At 49.2% G+C, this 21498-nt stretch overlaps 10 protein-coding genes across 10 annotated transcripts; 3 read left to right on the top strand and 7 right to left on the bottom strand.

Annotated features, from left to right (window-relative positions):
* Positions 1-527: 527 nt before the first annotated feature.
* On the bottom strand, positions 528-849 carry AA0111_g8344 (hypothetical protein; the record flags this gene model as incomplete). The annotated part of the gene is made up of 2 exons (XM_028654781.1): positions 528-776; positions 838-849. The coding sequence occupies 2 exons, from the start codon at positions 847-849 to the stop codon at positions 528-530; spliced, it is 261 nt and encodes an 86-aa protein (XP_028503921.1).
* Positions 850-1119: 270 nt separating this feature from the next.
* On the bottom strand, positions 1120-1428 carry AA0111_g8345 (hypothetical protein; the record flags this gene model as incomplete). Its single annotated transcript, XM_028654782.1, has 2 exons — positions 1120-1152; positions 1207-1428. The coding sequence occupies 2 exons, from the start codon at positions 1426-1428 to the stop codon at positions 1120-1122; spliced, it is 255 nt and encodes an 84-aa protein (XP_028503920.1).
* Positions 1429-6551: 5123 nt separating this feature from the next.
* AA0111_g8346 (putative quinate permease) lies at positions 6552-8324 on the bottom strand (the record flags this gene model as incomplete). The annotated part of the gene is made up of 4 exons (XM_028654783.1): positions 6552-7283; positions 7331-7990; positions 8042-8169; positions 8219-8324. The coding sequence occupies 4 exons, from the start codon at positions 8322-8324 to the stop codon at positions 6552-6554; spliced, it is 1626 nt and encodes a 541-aa protein (XP_028503923.1).
* A 1537-nt stretch (positions 8325-9861) lies between these two features.
* Positions 9862-10799, bottom strand: AA0111_g8347 (hypothetical protein; the record flags this gene model as incomplete). Its single annotated transcript, XM_028654784.1, has 3 exons — positions 9862-9944; positions 10001-10385; positions 10518-10799. The coding sequence occupies 3 exons, from the start codon at positions 10797-10799 to the stop codon at positions 9862-9864; spliced, it is 750 nt and encodes a 249-aa protein (XP_028503922.1).
* A 28-nt stretch (positions 10800-10827) lies between these two features.
* Positions 10828-11393, bottom strand: AA0111_g8348 (hypothetical protein; the record flags this gene model as incomplete). Its single annotated transcript, XM_028654785.1, has 3 exons — positions 10828-11044; positions 11111-11268; positions 11319-11393. The coding sequence occupies 3 exons, from the start codon at positions 11391-11393 to the stop codon at positions 10828-10830; spliced, it is 450 nt and encodes a 149-aa protein (XP_028503919.1).
* Positions 11394-11971: 578 nt separating this feature from the next.
* Positions 11972-13861, bottom strand: AA0111_g8349 (hypothetical protein; the record flags this gene model as incomplete). Its single annotated transcript, XM_028654786.1, has 3 exons — positions 11972-13585; positions 13639-13801; positions 13857-13861. The coding sequence occupies 3 exons, from the start codon at positions 13859-13861 to the stop codon at positions 11972-11974; spliced, it is 1782 nt and encodes a 593-aa protein (XP_028503918.1).
* A 634-nt stretch (positions 13862-14495) lies between these two features.
* On the top strand, positions 14496-15581 carry AA0111_g8350 (hypothetical protein; the record flags this gene model as incomplete). Its single annotated transcript, XM_028654788.1, has 1 exon — positions 14496-15581. One exon carries the CDS (start codon positions 14496-14498, stop codon positions 15579-15581), a length of 1086 nt encoding a protein of 361 aa, XP_028504016.1.
* A 240-nt stretch (positions 15582-15821) lies between these two features.
* AA0111_g8351 (hypothetical protein) lies at positions 15822-16715 on the top strand (the record flags this gene model as incomplete). The annotated part of the gene is made up of 1 exon (XM_028654789.1): positions 15822-16715. The coding sequence occupies one exon, from the start codon at positions 15822-15824 to the stop codon at positions 16713-16715; it is 894 nt and encodes a 297-aa protein (XP_028504017.1).
* Positions 16716-16882: 167 nt separating this feature from the next.
* On the bottom strand, positions 16883-18780 carry AA0111_g8352 (putative alpha-L-arabinofuranosidase C; the record flags this gene model as incomplete). The annotated part of the gene is made up of 5 exons (XM_028654790.1): positions 16883-17884; positions 17948-18036; positions 18086-18213; positions 18404-18598; positions 18674-18780. The coding sequence occupies 5 exons, from the start codon at positions 18778-18780 to the stop codon at positions 16883-16885; spliced, it is 1521 nt and encodes a 506-aa protein (XP_028504014.1).
* A 736-nt stretch (positions 18781-19516) lies between these two features.
* AA0111_g8353 (hypothetical protein) lies at positions 19517-21156 on the top strand (the record flags this gene model as incomplete). The annotated part of the gene is made up of 3 exons (XM_028654791.1): positions 19517-19777; positions 19834-20877; positions 20935-21156. The coding sequence occupies 3 exons, from the start codon at positions 19517-19519 to the stop codon at positions 21154-21156; spliced, it is 1527 nt and encodes a 508-aa protein (XP_028504015.1).
* Positions 21157-21498: the final 342 nt, after the last annotated feature.

Below are 21498 nucleotides of genomic sequence, written 5' to 3' on the forward strand. Positions count from 1 at the left end.
TGTTATTGAGTACAAAACATATCAACATACTCCACCAACCAAACAAGAAGCTGTCTAGCAAGTTCATAGGGCCCTTCCGTGTACAAGACGCAGTCGGAACGCAGGCTTACCGCCTGCAATTACCACCAAACTATCGCATTCATAATGTATTCCATGTATCACTCTTAGAACGATGGAAACCTAGAGAAAATCAGGAGGATAACACCCAACCGCCTGAAATCACCCCAGAAGGCAAAGAAGTTTGGGAGGTTGAGAAAATCCTAGGGAAAAGAATAAGGAAAGGCCAACTTCAATATTGGCTACGCTGGAAAGGCTACGACGAATCCTGGGATACCTGGACTCCAGCTTCAGATTTCGAGAATATGGAAGAGCTGATCCAAGAATTCAATCAAAGCGCGCAGCAGAAGAGACAAAGAGGAAGAGCAGGAGGGTCTCGTTCGTAGCGCACAAGAAGCGCAATCCCAATATGAGGGAACCGGGGTATCTATGCATACAAAAAACAGACAAACAAAGATCTACAAAACCACTCAGTCACCACCATCATCCTCAACACCCTCAACACCCTCAACGCCATCACCACCAACATCCTCATCCCCACCAACATCATCTCCACCAACATCCTCACCACCACCACCAGCCTCATCCTCCTCACCCCTTCCAGAACCACCATCCGAACCACCAGCGCCCCCCGAGCCATCAGCCTGCGACTCATCGTCGCTAACAGTGCTCGGATCATCGGAAGCATCGGTATCTTCACCCTCACCGGCCATGCTATTCTATGAATTGGAAATTAGCAAAATAAAGTCAAAAAATAGAACTCATGGGAGAAGCGCATACCGAGTGTGCCATGTGCTAGACGACCTGCTCCAAAGCGCCTGCGATCCTGCGCTGCTCAACCAGGATCAAGCTCAGGAAGTCCGCACTGGTCTTAGGAATCTGGGTGGGAACTCCCATAGGAGTACCCGTATGGGCAGCGGTACGGCGGCGGGTCGCGAGCTCGAGGTTGAATTGGCGCTGGCAACGCGCAAGCTTGGCGCCAGCACCCAGCACAGTAGCACTGATCTTGGGATTGCCGGAACTTGACACAGCAGTATCATACTTAGCCCGGAGGCGATACAGCTAGTTGAGCTTGCCAACCATATCCCCAGGAACCTACAAAAATGTTAGCAAAAGCCTAAATGTGTAGAAGAACTAAGGGGAAGTTACTAGGGAGCAACCGCCACGATTACCCTTGACACAATGGCCACAGCGCTTCTGCTCCGGCTTTTTACAAAGCTTTTTGCCGGTCGCTACGTTCTGTGCGCAGCGCAGGCAAGTCAGCGTGATAGCCACCTCCGACACGCGCTTGTCGCGCTCGCTCCACTCGTAAGGATCGGCCTTCCTAACGACAGTTTTCGAAATGTACTTAGGAGTAGGATAGAAAACCATTTTAAAGTGCGAGTAGTGTGCGATGAGTGTGCGTTGTATCGTTATATAGTGTGCAATGCGAAGGTGTTGAGCGTGTAAGGGACATAGAGGACAACAGCAATATGTCACAACAACAACCGTTTGCTATCACCACAAGCGAGCGAAAATTTTCCGCCTTCACCTCGACAACATAAAAAATTTTCATCACAATAAGGCAACAGTATTACAACAAAACAACAGTCCTTACAACTCTTTCTGTTACATCTCCTCACTATAGAGTGAGTTGTAAGTATTATACGAGCTACATAAGAACAACGCAAAGGAACCGCAAGCGCAACAGACCTAGGGCGCATAGTAGAGGACACTCTTTTCCTACTCTTAAAACAACAGGAGAGGTTTTTATTGAGGCCGCTGCTGTCGAGGACGCTAGACTAGAGAGGGAGGTTCTGTAACAAGGGCTCGAGACACACGTCCCTTAAGAGAGCTAAGTACGCGCTAAACCTGCTTATAAGGTGCGCCTCGCTTTACAAAGCGAGGTAAGGATTATTCTCTTTACAACCTACACCTGTAGTCTGAATATATAAGCTATCTCCCACTATCTTTAGTAACGTGAAGCAAGCACTATTGCCTACAGTTACGCCTCACAAACTTCTACTAAAGGTTTATTAAGAACTTCTCGCAGCTATTAGCGCTATTAATAAGGCTAATAGGCAACGTTCTCTTCTAGTAGGGCCCTAAAGAATAATTAGCTTTTAAGAAGCTAAAGGAGATCTTTGTTATAGAGCCTTCTTTAGCAGCGTTCGACCTAGACTGTAAAATAGTGCTTAAATGCGACTTAAGCGGCTACGCAGTAAGTAGAGTGCTATTGCAATACAATAATAAAGGAGTCCTGCGGCTCTGCGCGTACTTCTTACAGAAGAATAACGTACACAAATGTAACTACAAGATCTATAATAAGGAACTACTTACAGTAGTATAATGTCTTAAAGAATAAGATTTTAAACTGCGTTTAGTAGAGAAGTTTAAAGTAATTATAGATTACAAGAACTTAGAATACTTTATAAAACCTAGAATGCTAAACAAGCGTTAGATAAGATAGTTGCTTCTTCTAGGCAAGTACAACTTAGAGCTGTTATATTAGCTTAGCAAAGAAAACGTAAGAGCTAACGCGCTTTTAAGAAGAGAATAAGACTTACCTAAAAAGGCAGAAGACAAACGCTTATAGAAGCGGTTTGTACAAATACTTAAGCTAACAAACTTCTACTACAAGGAGTTAATTAAAGAGGATTTAGATAGCAGGACTCTAGTAATAGCAATGCGGCTACAAAGCTAGAGAGAAATAGAGGCAGCTAGCTTGTTAGAAGACTAGTTAGACGAGCTTAAGTCGCAACACTAATAAGAGAAAGAAGGTTTAGAGCAGCCTTACGCTAAAGAATTAAGAGAGGAGCAGAACGAGCTTAAAAAGCTTTAGCAGGAGACAGCAGCGAAGGATTAAGTCTACTAAAGAGCGAAGCAGACAATAGAGGATTAAGAATAGCAGTTTTTAGTAAGCTTAGGCCTAAAGTGCTTAACTAAAGACTGCTTAGTTAAAGAGAGAGTCCTGTTCTATTAAGGACGCAAGTAAGTACTAGACAGCGACGAGTTAAGAACAGCAATTATTAGCAACGCTTATAACTCGCTAGCTGCGGGCTACCTAGGCCGCGAGTTAATGTACAAGATACTTGTAAGAGACTACTTCTAGCTAGGTATAACAAACTTAATCTAAAGATACGTTAGAAACTGCAACACGTGCAGAAGGAGCAAGTTATAGAGAGAGGGCACGCAAGGCCTCTTAAAACTACTCTTAATACCTACTTAGATCTAGAAGGAGCTCTCTATAAATTTTGTTAAAGGACTGCTAGAGAGCGACAGCATAACGAGTTTAATAGTAATTACTAATTAACTTAGTAAGGGCACGATCTTTGTACTGCTCTTAGATACAAAGATAAAGACTGTTGTCTAAAAGTTTATTAAGCGCGTAGTCGCTTACTACTAGCTACTAGACGCTATTACGTCTAACAAAGGCAGCTAATTTGTAAGCGCCTTATAGGCTAGACTATACAAGCTACTAAAAATTAATTAGAGACTGTTAACTACCTACTACCTACAAACTAATAGCGCTACAGAAAGAATAAACAGCGTCTAAGAGGCCTATATCTAATCCTTTACAAACTAGGCTTAAGACGACTAGGCACAACTCTGCCTAATAGCTTAGATCGCGATTAACAGAAGAAATGCAATATTAACAGAGATATTACTATTCTTCCTTTAGCACAGCTATAAAGTAGAGCCTCTATAACTTAAGATAGGTAATAAGAGAGGACTGCGAAAGCCTACTAAATAGCTTTTAGACGAATAAAAAGCAGCAGAGATTGCGCTTAAGCTACAATAAGCTGTAGAGCTAGCCTAAGCAGGAATAGCAGTTGCCTAGCAAGAATAAGAGAGATAGGCGAATAAGACTTAGAGGGAGGCACAGCGCTACTAAGTAGGCGACAAGGTATAGCTAAAGCTTAATTAGCAATACAGCACAAGGCGAAGCTTAAAGAAGCTCAACTAGAAGAACGCTAAGTACACAGTAGTAAAGGTAATTAATAGTTACTTAGTTAAACTAGACACGCCTCTAAGGCTACACCCTGTCTTTCACGTTAATTAGTTAAAACTTGCTAGCAGCGACCTGCTCCCGAATTAGGTTTAGGACGATTATTAACTACAGCCGCTGCGGGTAGAGGGAGAAGACGAATAGGAAGTAGAAGACGTCGTAGCAGAAGAGGTACGCCGCCGCGGGAGAGAGCGTAAGCTATATTATGAGGTGAAGTGGAAAGGGTTCCACTAAACAACGCTCAAACTAGCAGAGCTACTCGAAGACGCTGAGGCAGTAGATCGTTGGGAAGCATTCACAGAGGCCGAACAGGACAGCGAGGGCCGCCTCCTAGAAGGGTTTCAGAGAGGTGATGTAGTATCACTATAAGGAGGGGGGTATTGTAACGGGCTGAACGCCCTTTAGACAGCTCCTCGATGGAATCTCGGTCTACTCGCAAAATCCGGGTGCTACCTTGAGCACCCGGATTCTCTGCGCATCGTCCGAACGTCGCTCAGACGATGGCCGCAGGACCCAGAAGCTGCCTCGTGCACCTAGACCATACCGGCCCGATTGTTACTCAGGCAACTAGCTTGTATATAGATAACCACGTAGCTAGGAGCTTAGCTCCCTATCGAATACAACCTCTTGTATACCTCGCGATTGCTCTACGGAGCGCAGCCCCTTACATTGCCTAGGTAACACCCACGATCAGGTGCCTTCGCTGTCGGTGCCGTGGTGTTTCTCGAATTCTCATGTCGCTGTTTTGGGATCTTTACAAGCGCACGTAACAGACATCATCTAGAAGGAGGGTTGCATTATCTTGAAGTGTACTAGAGTTGTTCTAGTCATAATGCAACAGAGCAGATCTCTTGTCGTCTCGCAGGAGAAATCACGGATCGACGCGAAGCGCCAATTACGTCAGCTGCATCCTTCATCCGTGATCTATCAATTATCACCCCTCATCGGTGTAATCTTACTTATTCATTCTGCTTCAGTTCTTATCACAGGCTATGAGAATATTGTTTTGGTCGCCCAGAAACTATTCACATTGAAAGTGTTCAATCATTTTCTGTTTATGCATCATCCCTGGCGATCTTGAAACGAGCTCTGGCGAACCTAGAGTGTTCAGACCGCAGGCTGCATGTACCTGAGAGCTTCGCATCGATAGCGATGACGGCTCAAGACCTCTAAATCTCGCTTTGACCCTAGGCTCTTCTAGTATCGCATCTGTAACGGTTCATGGCACTGGTGCCATCGTTGCAAACATCGAACCACCCCAGATCTCAATCATGCGCTGGAACAACGCACAGGAAGAGAGTATGTCGTTTATTACTAGAACGAGGTAAGAAGTAATAGTCGATGCACTATTATGACGAAACTAGGTAAGACACGATTGTGTTAAAAACTCATTTGCAAAATCTCCAACCAGGTGTCAATTAGATATTGGGCGTAAGACGAGCTATGTCAATCCCGAGGGCCTGGAAATTGGCGAAACCTATGTTATAGTCGGTATCTTCCCAACAACACCTCGGTCAGTTTAGGGCGATAGAGCAGCTTTTGCTACTAGGATACAGATTCCATATGCTGACATACCAATCTATCATCATCAATTATATTACAAACAGGTCATCCCTCCATCTTTCACCGATGAATGTCTCATGAGGATGTTATGCACGTCCATAGCTACGGCAAGTCGTGCTTATCAACACTCAAGAACTGCTCATCGTCGCTATCTGAATAGCTGTTATCTCATCAACTCGTACTCCATCTTTCACGCGATGCGACTTCCGGACAACATCGCTGCAGTACTCGGAGGTGCGTGGCAATTTCTCAACCAGACATCGTAACGTTCCACCCCCCTAAGCCTACATAGCGTGCTTTCCTAACAGCGCATCAGGAGATATCTAAATGGTACTGATCGTGTCACGGGCGGTCTCGGAAACCATCCTGCGGGAATTCTCATCTATCACCCTCTTGGTTATGTCTCGGTAAATATGTGGTCCACTGATCCCGGCGCCATCCCCGCTTCCGCCGATGAATACAACGATGCCGAGTGGGCACTTATTGGACGTCATACGCTCTCTTATGCAGGGCCTCTGCAGGTATGGGAGGGAAGCAATGAGACAAGAGGGACGCTCACGCATGGGCCTTTGGTGATGTCATCATATCCGAAGTGGGTAGTGACAGATCAGACCAGAAATTATACTGTGTCGGCAAAGGCGTATGAAGGAAGGGATGTGTTGTTGTTATGGGTGCAGAACATCGAAAAGGATTCGTTGGGGAGCTTGTATTGGGCAAGAGCTGCAGAAAATGGATCAAACTGGGCGACATGAGTCTTGGTCATAGCAATACGCGCGAAGAAAGAATCTTGGAGAAATAGGTGACGAGGGTATTGAAGACGAGTTTTAAATTGAATGCTGCGGATGTGGTCATACGCGTCTACTCGTCTTCTTCGGCGATAAAGGGAATGAGGCAAACCAGTCCACCATCATTGATCGAGTCCCCTCATCGCCGTTCATTGATCTTATCTCTTTACGACTTCGATCCTCTCCACACCAACATTTTTCTCTTGTCCCGGCTCTAAACCCTTGTTTCTCGCGATGACCTCCTCTTCGGTCAAAATCGGCTTGCCGCGGAGCTGCGCCCACACAGCCTGATGCATAGGTCTCAGGAAGAGGGCATCCATCTCCTCAAGACTAATACCTTTCGTCTCGGGTACAAAGAAGAAACTCCAAACACCCATCATTAGGAGGATAGTAGCAAAGAAGAAGTACGCGCCATAACCAAGATCCGAGATCATGTATGGCGTGCTGCGCGCGATGATGAACGAACCAAGCCAGGTGTCGGCGGTTGTTAGCGATACGCACAGCATGCGGATGTCGAGAGGGAAGATTTCCGATGCGTAGGTCCAGGTGATACCTTGCCATGTTGCGCAGATGATGAAGGCGTTGACGTAAACGCAGACCATTGCCAGGTAACCCCAACCATCGCGTGAAATATCGCCTCTCAAAGCAGCTCCAGCCGGATCGGCTTTCATGACATAGCCACCGATATACCACATAGGAATGCAACCGAGTGCTGCCCCCCAAATAAGCCCCTTGCGACGCCCAACCTTTTCCACAACGACGAAGGTAAAGGTGAACATGCCGAGTGTCTTCGCGATACCGTAGAAGCCAGTGGAGAATAGCTTAGTCGAAGTGCCGGAAATACCAAGTGTTTCGAATATGCGAGGTGCATAGTAGGTAATAATGTTGACCTGAACAGTTTAGCATCTATTCCGCTATATGTATCGTGTGTACTTACACCTGTGAATGACTGTAAGAACATGAGTGCAAGACCAATGGCCATTCGGTTTCGCACACCCTTCTGGAACAGCTTCATGAACTGTGCCTTCTTGCTCTGACGGTTAGCGCTACGCTCTTCGACTTGCGCCCGAATCTCGCTCATCTCGTGCTGAATGTACGCATGGGATCCGTCCAGGCACCGAATCTTACACAAGATACGTTCTGCTGCTTCAAAGTTGTCCTTCTTTGCTAGGTATCGCGGTGATTCTGGACACCATGCGACACCGAGAAGCAATAGTAGACCAGGAATGAGCTGGATCGCGAGAGGTACTACCCACTGCGTCTTGCCTTCGACACTGATGGTTCTATCACAAGCATAGTTGATCCAGAAGCCCAACATACCTCCACCTTGGGAAGCAATCTCGAAGATACCGACCAGTCTACCACGAATGGAAGGTGGCGCAGTTTCAGAAATGTAGACAGGTACGACCATACTCGATGCGCCAATACCTAGACCTGCTACAGCTCGCCCACCATAGATCATATTGAGACTGCCTTGAGAAGCAGTCATGAGTGTGCCACCGAGTAAAAATACTGTGGAAGCTATTATCATTGTCTTTTTTCGCCCAATGCGTTCGGCGAAAGGGAAAGCGAGAAGCGCCCCGAAAAAACATCCCGCCTGCCTATCGTCAGTTTGTGATAAGAAGGGGCTAGCGGTACCGAGACTGACCTGGAATGTGGAGACGATATTGCCCTGAATTGTGTCGCGGTTGCTCTTCGCGATGTCATTCATGCCGAAGTCACGAATGAAGGAGGTGAGAGCCATAGTCCCACCGATGACGGCTGTGTCATAGCCCACTACTCATGTGTTAGACTTCCACACCCAAATCACTTCACTGAGACCTACTAGCTAGTGCAGACATCGAAGCGATGAGTGCAATGAGGTGGATCCGCCAATTGCGGACCTCTGGCGGGTCCAGAGTACCCGATGCATGAGTGTTGAAGCAGCCCATTCGTTTGTGATAATTGGTGTTGGTCGTGAAACGGTCAAGTAAAGTTCAGAATTCAGGGTTTAAGAGTTCAGCCGGATGATGATTCTCTCGAGCGAAGGGTGAGTTGCCTCTTATCCTCGCTGCCTCGTCTCGAAGGCATCATTGCCGAGCCATGCTTCTGATGCTACCTCACCATCATTACAGTCATACCCCGCGGGGACATGCACGAGGACTACCATCGTCCCATGTTTACCGCAACACTTGCTGTTCCAAGCTATTTCTCGGATTATCACAGCGAATCCGGGGAAGGGTCCACTTGGCGTTGAACAAGGTCAAGTCTTACCCCGTAGTTGGCATCCGGGGTCGTGGTTGTTTATAGGCAGAAAACGCATGAAGGATGCATGTAAGGAACTTGGCAGTACGACCGTTATCGACGGTGTGGTGGTGAAGCTTGACAGATCAGCGGTTGCCAGTAGCGTGTGCGGGGTAAAGCGGGTCGGTGGAATATCTGTGCCCGTAGCGGAATGCCTTTTTAGACCACACACTTAGTCACATCAAGCTCCCAATCCTTACCTGTCCGTTATTCATATTCGCGAGAATAAACAAGATATATGTCACGATTCAATACTAGCATGCAGAATACCGTTATGATCATGTACAATGGTCTGCTGGACAGCTACACAGGCATTAATAGCGTGGGCCGAATAACCCTGGAACCGATTGTCTAGATTCAGGGTATCAAGCGAAACAACCAAGCTTTACAGGATGAGCATTTCCGCCCCAAGATACCAAGTACCGACTCAGCCTCCGTCCACATGCAGACAAGGCGAAGGAGCCGCTAAAGAACGATAATATTACGGGATGGACCGTCGAATATTGTGCAACAGGCCGTGGCGACAAGTCGCTTAGTCCGCTACTGGCGGCTGTAACAACATCTTTAGCTAGCTTATAGTCTTGTATACCCACAGGCGTATTGGCAAGTTCATTTAGGCTATCCTGGCAAAATACCGCGGCCGGTAACACACCTGGCCTCTTATACGCGCCGTATGTGTCATTACAGGAGGAATTATCTGAGTGTGGACGTACGAATAAAGTTGCGACGCCACCATGAAGCATTGGCGTTGAATTCTACGCTCTGTAAGCTCTCATTATGGCTTCGTTCGAGTTTCTTTCACGGTGTGACAGTATGAAGCAAATGGTACTGCATTGAGCTTCACGAAGATAGCATATCTAGGTACGGTGGTATGGAAGCTCCCTTCACCAGACCTGAATTCTGCACAATGCGCCTGTACAAGAGCTAAGTCGCGAATCCTTACGAAGCGAAACAGAAAGATAAGTTTGTGTATTAGTCTAATAAACAATACTTTCGTTCTTTGAAAAGGATGCTCTGTCTTGCGTGAATGTAGCGAATGCAAATACAGCAAATGTAAATGTGGCAAATGTAAACACCAAAAGCCCACAACATCCCAGCACCATCGCTTGCGTCTCAAGCTCTTTCGAATCAATTCATGGTGAACACAGTGGAGGTTTCGATCTTGGTACTATGCCAATCGAGCGCTCAGTAGACACTGCCCTGCTTGGTAACGATAGGATACACATAGCTTCCGTTTGAAAGCGCCGGAGTAACTCCATACCATCTTACTAAATTCGTTCGTTAGTATATCTCTCTTCATCGTCAAAACACCATAGCAACCTACAATCCACAGTAAAATCTCCACCGCCAACGGGGGCAGGCAGCCAGTTATTAGTCCAGTTCGAGCTCGGTACCACATCCGCCGGCTGTATCAAGATCGAGAACGCTCCGTCGCTGTCCACATCCGCGTAGAGTAGCGTACCGTCTGGGTAGGTCAAGTTGCTACGATCGCCCAATGCGTATCGGTTCAGATCGTTCGGTACCAAGTAATTCGTGCTGTCGTATGCCGTCAGGCTCCAGAAACCGGTAACGAGCGGCTTCCCAGAGAACGTCATGATGTATGATTCATTCGCTGCTAGCTGCATCGTAACCTGCGCAGGAACAGGAAGCGCCGGATCGTTGTAGGTAGGATATGCTGCTACGTAGTCGGCGAGCTGGAGGTAGCCAAACTACGCAATATATGCGCGAGCGGTGTACTCTATGCCGAAGTTACCGCTCATACTGGGAAGGAGGGTGAACCAGCCGTTTTGGTTGAATGCATGGCTTAAGGGATCCAGGAGAGACATGAACTCTTTGCTCACGATTTCGTAGACTTGGGCATACTCGAGGCCAGCTGGAGCAGTGTAGTTTCCATTGTTGATGCCAGCGGCGGCAAGCATAGAGTTGACACAATCCAGGTCTGATCTTCCCACGGGTGGATTCGCTTCATTTAGCTGCGCCAAGAGCTGGAGAGTCTGGGACGTCTGAGTGACGCTGAAGTTGAACAGAAGGAAGAAAGCAACAGGTGAGATTTGGCCATTACCCAGAAGACTAAGAATTAGAGCCGAGGTCATCGGCTCTCCTACATGCTCAACCGTCGTCATCTTGATTTGAGATTGAATGGCTTTGACTTCATCGACGTCGGTTGTGTTGTTTTCTGAGCACGATACGAAGCATGATCCCTCCGTACTCAGTGGGCGATTTGATGATTCCCTTGTACTTGGAGCCTCCATAATTGTCTTTATCGAGCATTAGAAGGCCTGGCTTGTCATCTCTCGCGACCGTGATAAGATAGTCTCCCGGGGGATTGTTGATCATAGTCCCGAGGTTGGCAAAGTTGTTCCCATACCTAAGATTCGAACAAAAGTCAGCTGAGACCTTTATGATTGGAGCCAGTTGATTGGGAGTGACTCACAAGTCATAGAAAGGAACGACGTAATATCTGTTCGCAGGAACATCAGGGAGAGACAGTACTACATCCGCATGCGAAAGATCAACTGCAACTTTAGAGTACAGTGTGTCGACGTTCGGTTGGACCAGGACCTGAGCGTACAGGGTAAGAGGATATCCGTACTGTAACAATTAGCTACCTTGATCTTCGTGCAGTGTGCTTGTTTACTTACCATCAACGCAAAAGCAGTGGCGTTGATACTGTCAATGGTCATGTTATTTGGGGACATAGCTGGTGAACAGGACATGGCTGGATCGCAAGGTATAGACGCAGCCGTTGCGCCTAAACTAAAGGTGAGAGCCATGTCCATGAAAGGTGATCTGAGATGCATCTTCGGGAAGACAAGATGATGGATCAATGAAGAGGGGGCTGTCGCGATAGTGAGGATTTTTTTTGATGCTTCATCTATACTTCGAGGTTTCATTGTTACTTATATATCTGAGAACTCTCGTTGTCCGCAGCCATAGTATGGCACGTCGACGCTCGGAAAGGATATCCAGGCTGCCAAGTCTACACTGAGTCTTGTCTCTCGAGGCTGACTGCTTTCTAGTATTGTAGTGCCTGTAAGCTCAGAGTAGCAGCCACGCTCGGCTAGCTACTGCTCGGCCGAGGGTACGGTTCGGCCCGAAAGAGCCTCTCAGCCTCCCGAATAACACGATTATACTGTTTGCAAAGCTGTATACTGTCAGCACTACGTGGTTTACATGAACCTTACAGGTAGAAGAATGATGTATTTGCATGTGTCTCTGATATTTACCACCATACCTGCAACGCATCAACTCAACCTTCCCCGAGGCAACGGGCACGTCATCAACAACGCTCAGCTTAACCCAGACGACCCTTACCACCTCCGTATTTGCCCTCTGGTCCCTCGAGGTGCGCGTCCAAAACTGCCGATGTTCCACTGAGTACGCTCTTGATGGCTTCTGGAAGTAGTTTGCTAAGCTCGTCCGCAGTACTCGCATGCGCAGCCCAAATGTGCCCACCGCTTGCCGCCTTGGCGATGCCTGAGTAATCTGGAGTCGGCGCGAAACTGATGTTGAGCTCCTCATTGCTGACCTTGGAGCCCTCTCCGTCGGGATGTACTAGTAGCATAGACCTTCGCGGTGCGTTCCAGCCCTTGTTGTTCAGTACGACAGTAAGGATGGGGATGTTGTAGCGTTGCGCTATCCAGTATACTGATCCAGGGACGGAGAAGAGGTATGTGCCGTCGCCAACAATCTGGCATACAAATTGCTTCTTGCCTTCTGTGTCGGTCGCGAGCTTGACACCAAGCGCGCCACCTCCAGACCAACCAAGACCTCCACCACCGCAGTTTATCCATGAGCCTGGAAGTGTGGCTTGGATCTGATCCGCAACAAAGCCAGTCTGGGTAACGGCCTCGATGGCCCAGATGGTGTCATTCGGGCAGAGCTTCTTGAGTTGGGAACACAGGTATGGCGTGCTAAAATGGCCGTTCTCATCAACCTTGGCCTCACCAGCGATGCCTTCAAGTTTCTTCTTGTGCGACTCCTGCAGCGCTGACCACCGCTGGCTAAAGAGCTGGCTAGAAAGCTTTTCCTTGAGCTGCGACTCGAGGTATTCGTTGAGCTGGGTCAACGAGGTATACGAGTCAGCTCGGTAGCGTTGTATGGCGTTTAGGTAGAAGACGGGCATCTGCTGTTTCAGGGGATCAACATCGATATGAAGGATCTTGGCATTCTCTTTGGGATGACATTGAGTGTTGATCCACGGCACGTCGCAATCAAGAACTAGGATGACATCGGCGGACTTGATGGCGGGGTCATTACCGTATCGTAGACCAAGCCAAGCTGGGTGGTTCGCCGGGAAACACATGTCACATCCGCCAGTGTCTAGCACGCGTATGCCTTTGACGTTGTCGGCCAACCGCACAAGCTCATGCACTGCATCGTGGTTTCGACCCGAGTATCCAGTGATGATGAGCGGCTCCTGAGCATTGACTAGGGCTTCAGCAATCGTCTTGACGCCCTTTGGAGGAAGAGCAGCCGGCTCGACGGGCTGCCAGTAGTCCATCTGCAGCTTGTAGGGTGTCAGATCCTCTTCCATGGGCTCACGGGCACCATAGAGATAGACAGGCCCCTTGGGGTCGCTCATGGCAAAAGACAAGGCCCGATTGACCATCTGCTTGACGTTCTTGCCCGACTTGATCTCGCCAGTGTATCGGCAATACTGCGCCACGATCTGCTTCTGGTCCGGCACGTCTTGTATCCAGTGGATGTATTCGGTTCTGCTGCCGCGCATCTCGCCTTCGATGGTGAAAGGCGACAGGCCGGCGAATATAAGGACAGGTGCGCGACCGCATGAAGCATTGTGTACGGCGGCCCCGAGGCCTTGAGTCCCAACATCGACGTGTACGATGACGCATTGAGGTTTGCCCGTCAGTCTGGCATATCCGTCTGCCATGGAGAGGGCGACCATCTACACTCACCAGTCAGTCTATGCGCTTAGCCAAATAAACATGGGGCACCTACCTCATTGGGACATGTGATGATCTTGGGGAACTGTCCTTTCTTCTCGTTCTGGCCCTTGACGATAGCCTCTATGATAGAGGGATGGTCCGACCCGAGGTTGACGAAGACATGGCTGACGCCGTACTCCCAGAGCGCCTCGAAGAAAGCGAACGATGCTGTGTAGCTGCAGACAGTCAGTATCAAGTGAGCCTGTATATGCGTACACACGCTGTACTCACACCATGGTGTTTGCAGGACCTATGTTGGCATGTATTAGATGTCAGGCTCGAAGCTGCCTTCAGGGCACATGTGTGGGCCAGTCCGATGACGGCGTGCGTCGGAGTATTGTATACCCCATGGCTGTTATCGTGGAATAGGGCACCGAATGGACAGCGGCCCCACTAGGACGCGGGGAAGTTGCTGTCACGGTTGGGGTTGACGGCATGCCAACTCGTTATCGGCAGTCTGAACGGCGGTATCGGCTGTCCACGGCTCAATCGCGACGTCACATCATCTCCCTGGTGCAAGAAAATCAGCGAGAGATGCGCGTCGTGATACGTCTAGGCAGGTGCAGATGATGATGGAGCTTGCCAGACCGCGCATTTTCGCGTTTGATTGCGTCGCGGCTCCATTCCGCCCTGTGGAGAAGCCAATCGATGGCCAAGACACCATCATCGTTTCCTCACTTCACTCGGCAGCCACATTGAACAACTTCAGTCATCGTATCAACAGCAAATTTTTCAGGCGTTCAAGATGGCTTTCACCTCAGAGTCACGACTCTGGCACCGTCGCTGCAGGAGGGCGGCACTACGAGACATCAGTATGAAACGCGTTTCACACCGTGCTTCTCTATAGATAGTCTCGGGTACGCCGTCATCATGTCCGAGTTGTCATCTGCTGCTCGCGTCCTAGCACTCCTCATCATGCTTTCACATGTCATCTATGTCCTTCTGTCTATTTCTCCGTCAATTCTTGCATACCCAACAAAATGCCCCTCCGATTCCGCAAGGCATGTTCAGCATCCCATTTGCCTCGGGCCGCCGCAAGTCTATGTTATCGAAGCCAGTGAGGGAAAAGGCCTGGGAGCTTTCGCTACTCATGATATGGAGATTGGCGATATCGTCATGCGCGAGACACCCGTTCTCAAGATTCGCTTACCAAAGCTCGCCAAAGGAAGCCCATATCCCATGGCTGCAGTGGCAAAGCTACTTCATGAGCAGTTTGACACACTTCCACTCGAGGCAAAAGAGGAGATTCTATCGTTGACACACGAATCCAGCACTGTGGATCAGAAGAGCACGGATGCTCTAGGTACCATCTTTCGCAACAATGCTTATAACACCGGGAATCAAGTCGGCCTGTTCCCAAAGATCGCTCGCATCAACCACTCGTGTCGACCAAATACGAGCTACTACTGGAGCGAAAGGCTGAATAAGCGCATCGTGTACGCGACACGCAAGATAAAAGCAGGGGAAGAGTTTTTTGTGTCTTACATCTCCCTACTGCTCAGCCAGGAAGACCGCCAAAAGCAGCTTGATCGGTTCGGATTCATGTGCCATTGCGAAACATGCGCACAGGAGCGTGCCGCTCAACAAGCCAGCGACAATCGCCGAGTCACGATCAAGAACGCATTCACAAAGTTCGAGCCTCAACTCGTTCTCGCGGCTCCGCAGTCCAAGGCTGGGAAACGCCAGGCGCGAAAAGATGCTGCAGTGAGCGTGCAGCTAGCCCAACTCGTACAAGACGAGGGCCTTGCCGATTACTACGCCAAAGCCTATAGGATCGCAGCCATAAGCCACGCAAGAGCGGAAGATTGGGCGACGGCAGCCAAGTGGGCAAACAGAGGGTACGAGATACGCTACATGGAGGACCCAGAATCGTCGAGCACATTGGAGCTGCACCACCTCACCAGCACTTTCATATCGAACTGGGAAGCAGAGTTGCGGAGTGGAGCCTCGACATGAAATATTACAAGCGACTTCCATGCTCGGTTCGCATTGCCCTGCATATCATGCAGAGGATTGGCCGTTCCAAGCCTGCGGTTCGCACCTGCGGCCCTGTTCACCCGGTCGCCCGCTTATTAGCCTAATGCATCACCACGCCTCTACATCGTCGACTTTCAAGAAACGTATCTTTACCTGACGATTACAACAACTACTCGAATCAATAAGGGAAACATGAGTCTGTCGCAAATTACACCAACAATGTCTACGCAGAGGCTGATCGACCGCGATGAGCGCACTCGCCAGAAACCCATGCGCGTCCTAGTCCTGGGCATGTGTCGCACGGGGACAACATCCATCGCCATCGCGCTCCGCAAACTAGGATATACTTCACATCAGATGCGCGACGTTCTTGCCAAACCATCCGAACTTGCACTATGGGAAGAAGCCGTCAACGTCACTCTGTTACCATCTGAAGACCGGCCTGCAAACCAACGGAAGATGGAACCCTACGGCAAAGAAGAGTTTGACAAACTTCTAGCCAACTACGACGCTGTTATGGACCTACCTGGCTGTGTATTTGCGTCGCAATTGATAGAAGCCTATCCGGACGCTAAAGTCATCTTGACAAAGAGGAAGTACGAAGACTGGGAACAGAGCATGCAAGAAAGCATATGGTGTCTTGATACGTGGCGACTCTTCACAATTTGTCGACAACTCAACCTCACACAACTGGCTCCATTGATGCGACTCGTACACTCGGTATTTCAAGCGCACAGTAATAACAACTACGGTGGTCCTGCGGCGAAAGCAGCATTTAACAAGCATTACGATACTGTTCGATCACTGGTACCCAAAGACCGCTTGCTGGAGCTTGACACCGATGAGGATTTGAGTTGGGAGCCCCTTTGCGATTTCTTAGGCAAAGAAGTACTGAAAGAAAGCTTCCCAAGAGCGAGCGAGGAGAAGGCTATGCGCAAAGGCCTCGAGAATGCGTGGTGGGGTATGGTGCTGTACTTCGTTTCAATGGTTCTGTTCCCCGGTGGTATAGTAGTTGGCTCATATCTGCTATACACACATGCAGATGATTTGAGAGCATATCGAGATGGGTGGTTGATGGTAGCAAAGAAGTACATGGACACAGGGGAATTGTGAGATAGTGTGTAAGAGCTACAATGTGCTTGGAAATGTAATGTCAATCTCAACGCTTACTTTGTATCGAGAATTTTTGCCGTGTCGGCCGTGGTCATGTCATATATCTATTTGTCTATAGTCATCCCGGAACCCCATCAATCATGCACATGTTACATGCCACAGAACACTTAGGCCTTCCATCTCAGCAGAGTGAAGGAGTGTTTGCCAAACTTGAATTTGCCTTGTCCATCCCAGCTACTCTCATTGATACCAACATTTTGCACACCTTCAGTGTTGACCACGTCAACGTTGTCACCAGTGACAGTGTGCACTTCGACCTTGTCGGCCTTCAGGCCAGGGATGTCAACCTCAAAGTCCAGCTTCTCGTTAACATTGGTAACAGCAAGGTTGATGAAACCATCGTCGCTGAGCGTGGCGCTGCAATCCAGGTAGGGCGTCTCGATGGTGTTGCGGATCCAGCTGGGGTTCGTACGGCCGGTGTATTCTGGGGCACGAACATTGAGCGCAATGGTATGGCCGCGCATGTACTTTGAGAAGAGGAGCAACGGCCACCAAGAAGTCTGCTTGACAAGACCGTCCTTGGTTGTCATCAATGGAGAGATGACATTAACACTTTGTGCAACGGTTGCCATACCCATATCCTTTGCTTGGCGGATGAAACCGTTAAGGAAGTTGGCCACGGCGAGAGCATCGGAAAGTGTATACTTCTCTTCCGCACCAAGCTCACCAGGGGCGCGGACGGGATCCCAGACGTTCCACTCGTCAAAGCAGATAGTTTGTCTGGGTACTGTCTCCGGAACCTTGTTCTCAATACGCGCAAGGTCAATCAAGCTTGCTGTCATTTGTACTGCCCGCTCAGCCGCACGAGGTGCTGTCGCATTGGGAAGATGTTCTTTGTCGGCAGTGTAGATATGGATGGAGTGCATGTCGATCAGCGACTTGGTGGTATCGCCGCTGAGACCGTGGACATCCCATTTGACGCACTGGTTGAGGACATAGTAGTCCCAAGAAGAGTATCCGGTTTCACCACAAAGAATGGTGGTGATGGAAGGGTCGAGTAGCTTGAGAGCTTTGGCCCACTGGTACGCCTTTTTGGCGTAGTCTTCTTTGGTCATCTGCTCGACTTGCCATGGGCCCCAGCATTCGTTACCGAGAGCCCAGTACTTGACCTATGTGGCTGTCAGTATGGCTGTAGAACATGAGTTTAGGACGTATGATGTCGATGAACGTACGTTGTAAGGCTTCTCGCGGCCATTCTTCCGACGAAGGTTGGCATAGTATGTGTCGCGGTCCGAGTTACAGTACTCGAGCCATCCAAGCGCTATATCCAGTCAGATTGTACACGACTAGATCAAATGCGCTGCGCATACCTTCGTCCAAGGTGCCGGTTCCAAAGTTAAGGCAAAGGTAAGGTTCTGTGCCGACTTCCTCACACCACTGCATAAACTCATCTGTGCCGAATGTGTTGGGCTCGATGCCAATCCATGCAAGCTCAGGCCTAGACTCGTGATTAGCTTTTCGTGTTCAACATGTTGAAGGAACGATGGCTCGATTCGATGTCAAATGAACAAGCATCTGACGCCAACGCAACAAGCAATAGATGCACTCCAGACCGAGGCTGCATGCTGTAAGGCAGGTGTGCAGACCAGAGCACGCCACGCACTAGCAAATCCGCGTAGAAATCTTACCTCTTTGGCCTATTCTCCTTAGGTCCAACACCATCAAGCCAATGGTAAGTGGCCACAAAATTGCCGCCTGGATACCGTACTACTGGCACATTGAGTTCCTTAAAAGCTTCAATGACGTCTTTGCGGAAGCCTCGCTCATCTGACAAAGAATTGCCGGGGTCATATATGCCGCCGTAGATGCAGCGGCCCATGTGCCTGGTGCGTGGTTAGTTAGCCGAGAAAAAGCATGCACACACAACGCCATCCGAAGGGCGTCTATCCTGAACTTACTCGGTAAATCCTCCATAGATGTTGTCGTTGATCTTAGCAATCTTGTGGGAAGGATGAATGGTGATGGAGGGCGTTTCGCTCTCCTCAATCTTGGTAAAGGTTGCCATGGTGTTGATGAGAGAGGACGACTATGTTTGTGAAATGATTTTGTCTGGATTATCAGAGAAGGATTCCAAACTCAAGATCAAATGTCACGATGGTAGTGGCATGACTTTCTCGACGTCGTTGAAGGCTCCATGGCGTTCCTGCAACATTCCGGCTCGGCACCGGTGCCAGCACCAAACTGGCTGATGCATCCGACGCTGACGCATTTTCCCATTCGTGGAATTTCAGCAGCGTACACTAACTTATCTTATTCCGGACGCACGCCACACTACTGTTGTTTGCAGTTAAACAACCGTGCCAAGTCACGGGGAGCCAAGAAGCATTCCACCAGTTGAAAGGTAGCGCATCTCGCATATGTATGTGTACTATGCACGTGCTAACGTTATCGCGTTGGCGGTAAAATGACAAGTCGGGCTACGATCAACCGAGCAAGTGCCGCTGCCTCGGTGTTGACGCCGATGGTTGGTGAAGCAAGGATGAAGAGGCGGGTTGCGGAGGTAATAGACGCGGAGGCGAGTCAGTGTCCCCGCTCTTTGCGGAGACCGTGGAGTATCCTCGTCTGATGCGTTCCCCAGACCGTGGTCAGCCATGCGACAGTGCAACAAGGGCAAGACCATCCAGCCAGGCATGGAAAATTAGAGCATCAAGTATAAAGGCCCAGCATGCTGCTGATAGTGGGTCTCTTCACGCATTGCATCTCCCTCCCCACTGCAGCTGTCAACATCGCCTGCAGTCGCCATGGCGCTCCCTCCCAAAGTATACCAGTTCCTCGTGGGTCTGTTTGCATCCCTTGGTTCGCTGCTCTACGGTTATGATCTCGGTGTCATTGCCCAGGTCATTGCCTCCGCGGCTTTCAAGAGCAAGTTCAATGAGCCCAGCGACAATGAGACTGGCGCGGTTGTGTCTGTCTTCACAGGTGGTGCATTCTTTGGAGCTGCCTTCGCTGGTCCTCTTGGTGACTGGCTCGGTCGACGATTGACCATCCTGACTGGTGCTGTTGTATGTAGTCCCCATAAACTGCTGTCCCTAACCCGGCTAACGAGTACTCTACGCAGATCTTCATGCTCGGTGGTTCATTACAGACTGGCGCCCAGAACCTCGGCTACCTCTACGCAGGACGCATCCTCGCTGGTGTTGGTGTTGGTTTCCTGGTCATGATCGTTCCGCTTTACCAATCCGAATTGGCTCATCCCAGCATCCGTGGACGTATCGGTGGATTGGTGCAGTTCATGCTGGGTATCGGTGCCCTAGCCGCCGCCTGGATCAGTTACGGAGTTGATATCGGGTTCGCCGACGACAACGACGGGCAATGGCGCACCTCACTTGGTATTCAGGTTGTACCTGCCGTCTTTTTGGCTGCCCTGATCATGGTGTTCCCTGAGTCGCCCAGATGGCTCATGAGCAAAGGAAGGACAGATGAGGGTCTGCGCAACTTGGCTAAGCTACATTCCCACGGCGACGAGAACGATGCTTGGGTCCAGGCTGAATTCCAACAAATCCAAGAAGCTATCACCTTCCAGCGCGAGAACGAGGCTGAGTCTTACCTTGAACTCTTCCGCGACAAGTCAAGTTTCCGCCGTCTCTTCCTTGCTTGCGCTCTCCAAGCTTCGGTCCAGATGACTGGTGTCTCAGCTATTCAGTACTACTCCGTCACCATCTACGAAAAAATGGGTATCAGCGGTACTGATGCGCTCAAATACCAGGCCATCTCCTCTGTTCTTGCTCTGTGCGGTCAGGCACTCTGCATTGCCTTCATCGATCGCCTGGGACGTCGTTGGACACTGATCGGCGGTAACCTTGGTAACTGTCTGACCTTCATCGTTGCTACTATCATGCTGGCACTCTTCCCTCCTGGATCCACAGGAAATAAGAGTGCTTCTTGGGGCTTCATTGCTGTTACTTGGCTGTACAACTTCTGTTTCAGCTCTACCTGTGGACCTTTATCTTGGATCATTCCTGCCGAAATCTTCGATACTAAGACGCGTTCCAAGGGTGTCTCCATCGCTACAATGACATCCTTTGCGTTCAACACCATGATTGGACAGGTCACCAAGCCGGGTATGGAAACTGGTGGATGGAAATTTTACCTACTGTTTGTCGTAAGTCTTACCTGAATACTCAAGACTATCATGTCCAACTACTGACCAACTCCACAGATCTGTAACTTGACCAACGCCATCTTCTTCTACTGCTTCTTACCCGAGACTGCCAAGCGACCACTAGAAGAGATGAACTACCTCTTTACCAACGCCCCTCTCTTCGTGCCAGGCATGAACAAGAACGACTTTCCCACCGACCTCGAGCGTCGTGTCGAGGAAGTTGCTGCCAAGCAAGGTTCAATATCTCACGAGGAGCACGTAGAGTCGAAGCATATGTAGGCGAAGAAACAGCTTATGTAGGAAGGAAGTAATGAGTGCGCTTGTGTGTCTTGTTGGGAGCAAAAAAGACTTAATCACGGAATACAATTGAATGTATTGATCAGATCAGATCATTGTCCAAGCAGGATTAGACAAGATGATAGTCCTATATATTAGCTTGGTGATTCCTCACATGGTTGCGTTACATTTGACCACTTGTTCTAGTCGATCCGACATAAATGCCAAAACTCCGAAAGTTGTTGTCCGTTTTGAGACTCAATTAGGTAGTCAAGTTGATTAGTGGGTAAACCTGCAAGTTAACCATGGCAGGGGCCGAATTCAGGCACAATGCAGCCTTAGCCA

The sequence above is a fragment of the Alternaria arborescens genome (genome assembly GCF_004154835.1).
Source record: "Alternaria arborescens strain FERA 675 chromosome Unknown contig_21, whole genome shotgun sequence".
Taxonomy (NCBI): Eukaryota; Fungi; Ascomycota; class Dothideomycetes; order Pleosporales; family Pleosporaceae; genus Alternaria; species Alternaria arborescens.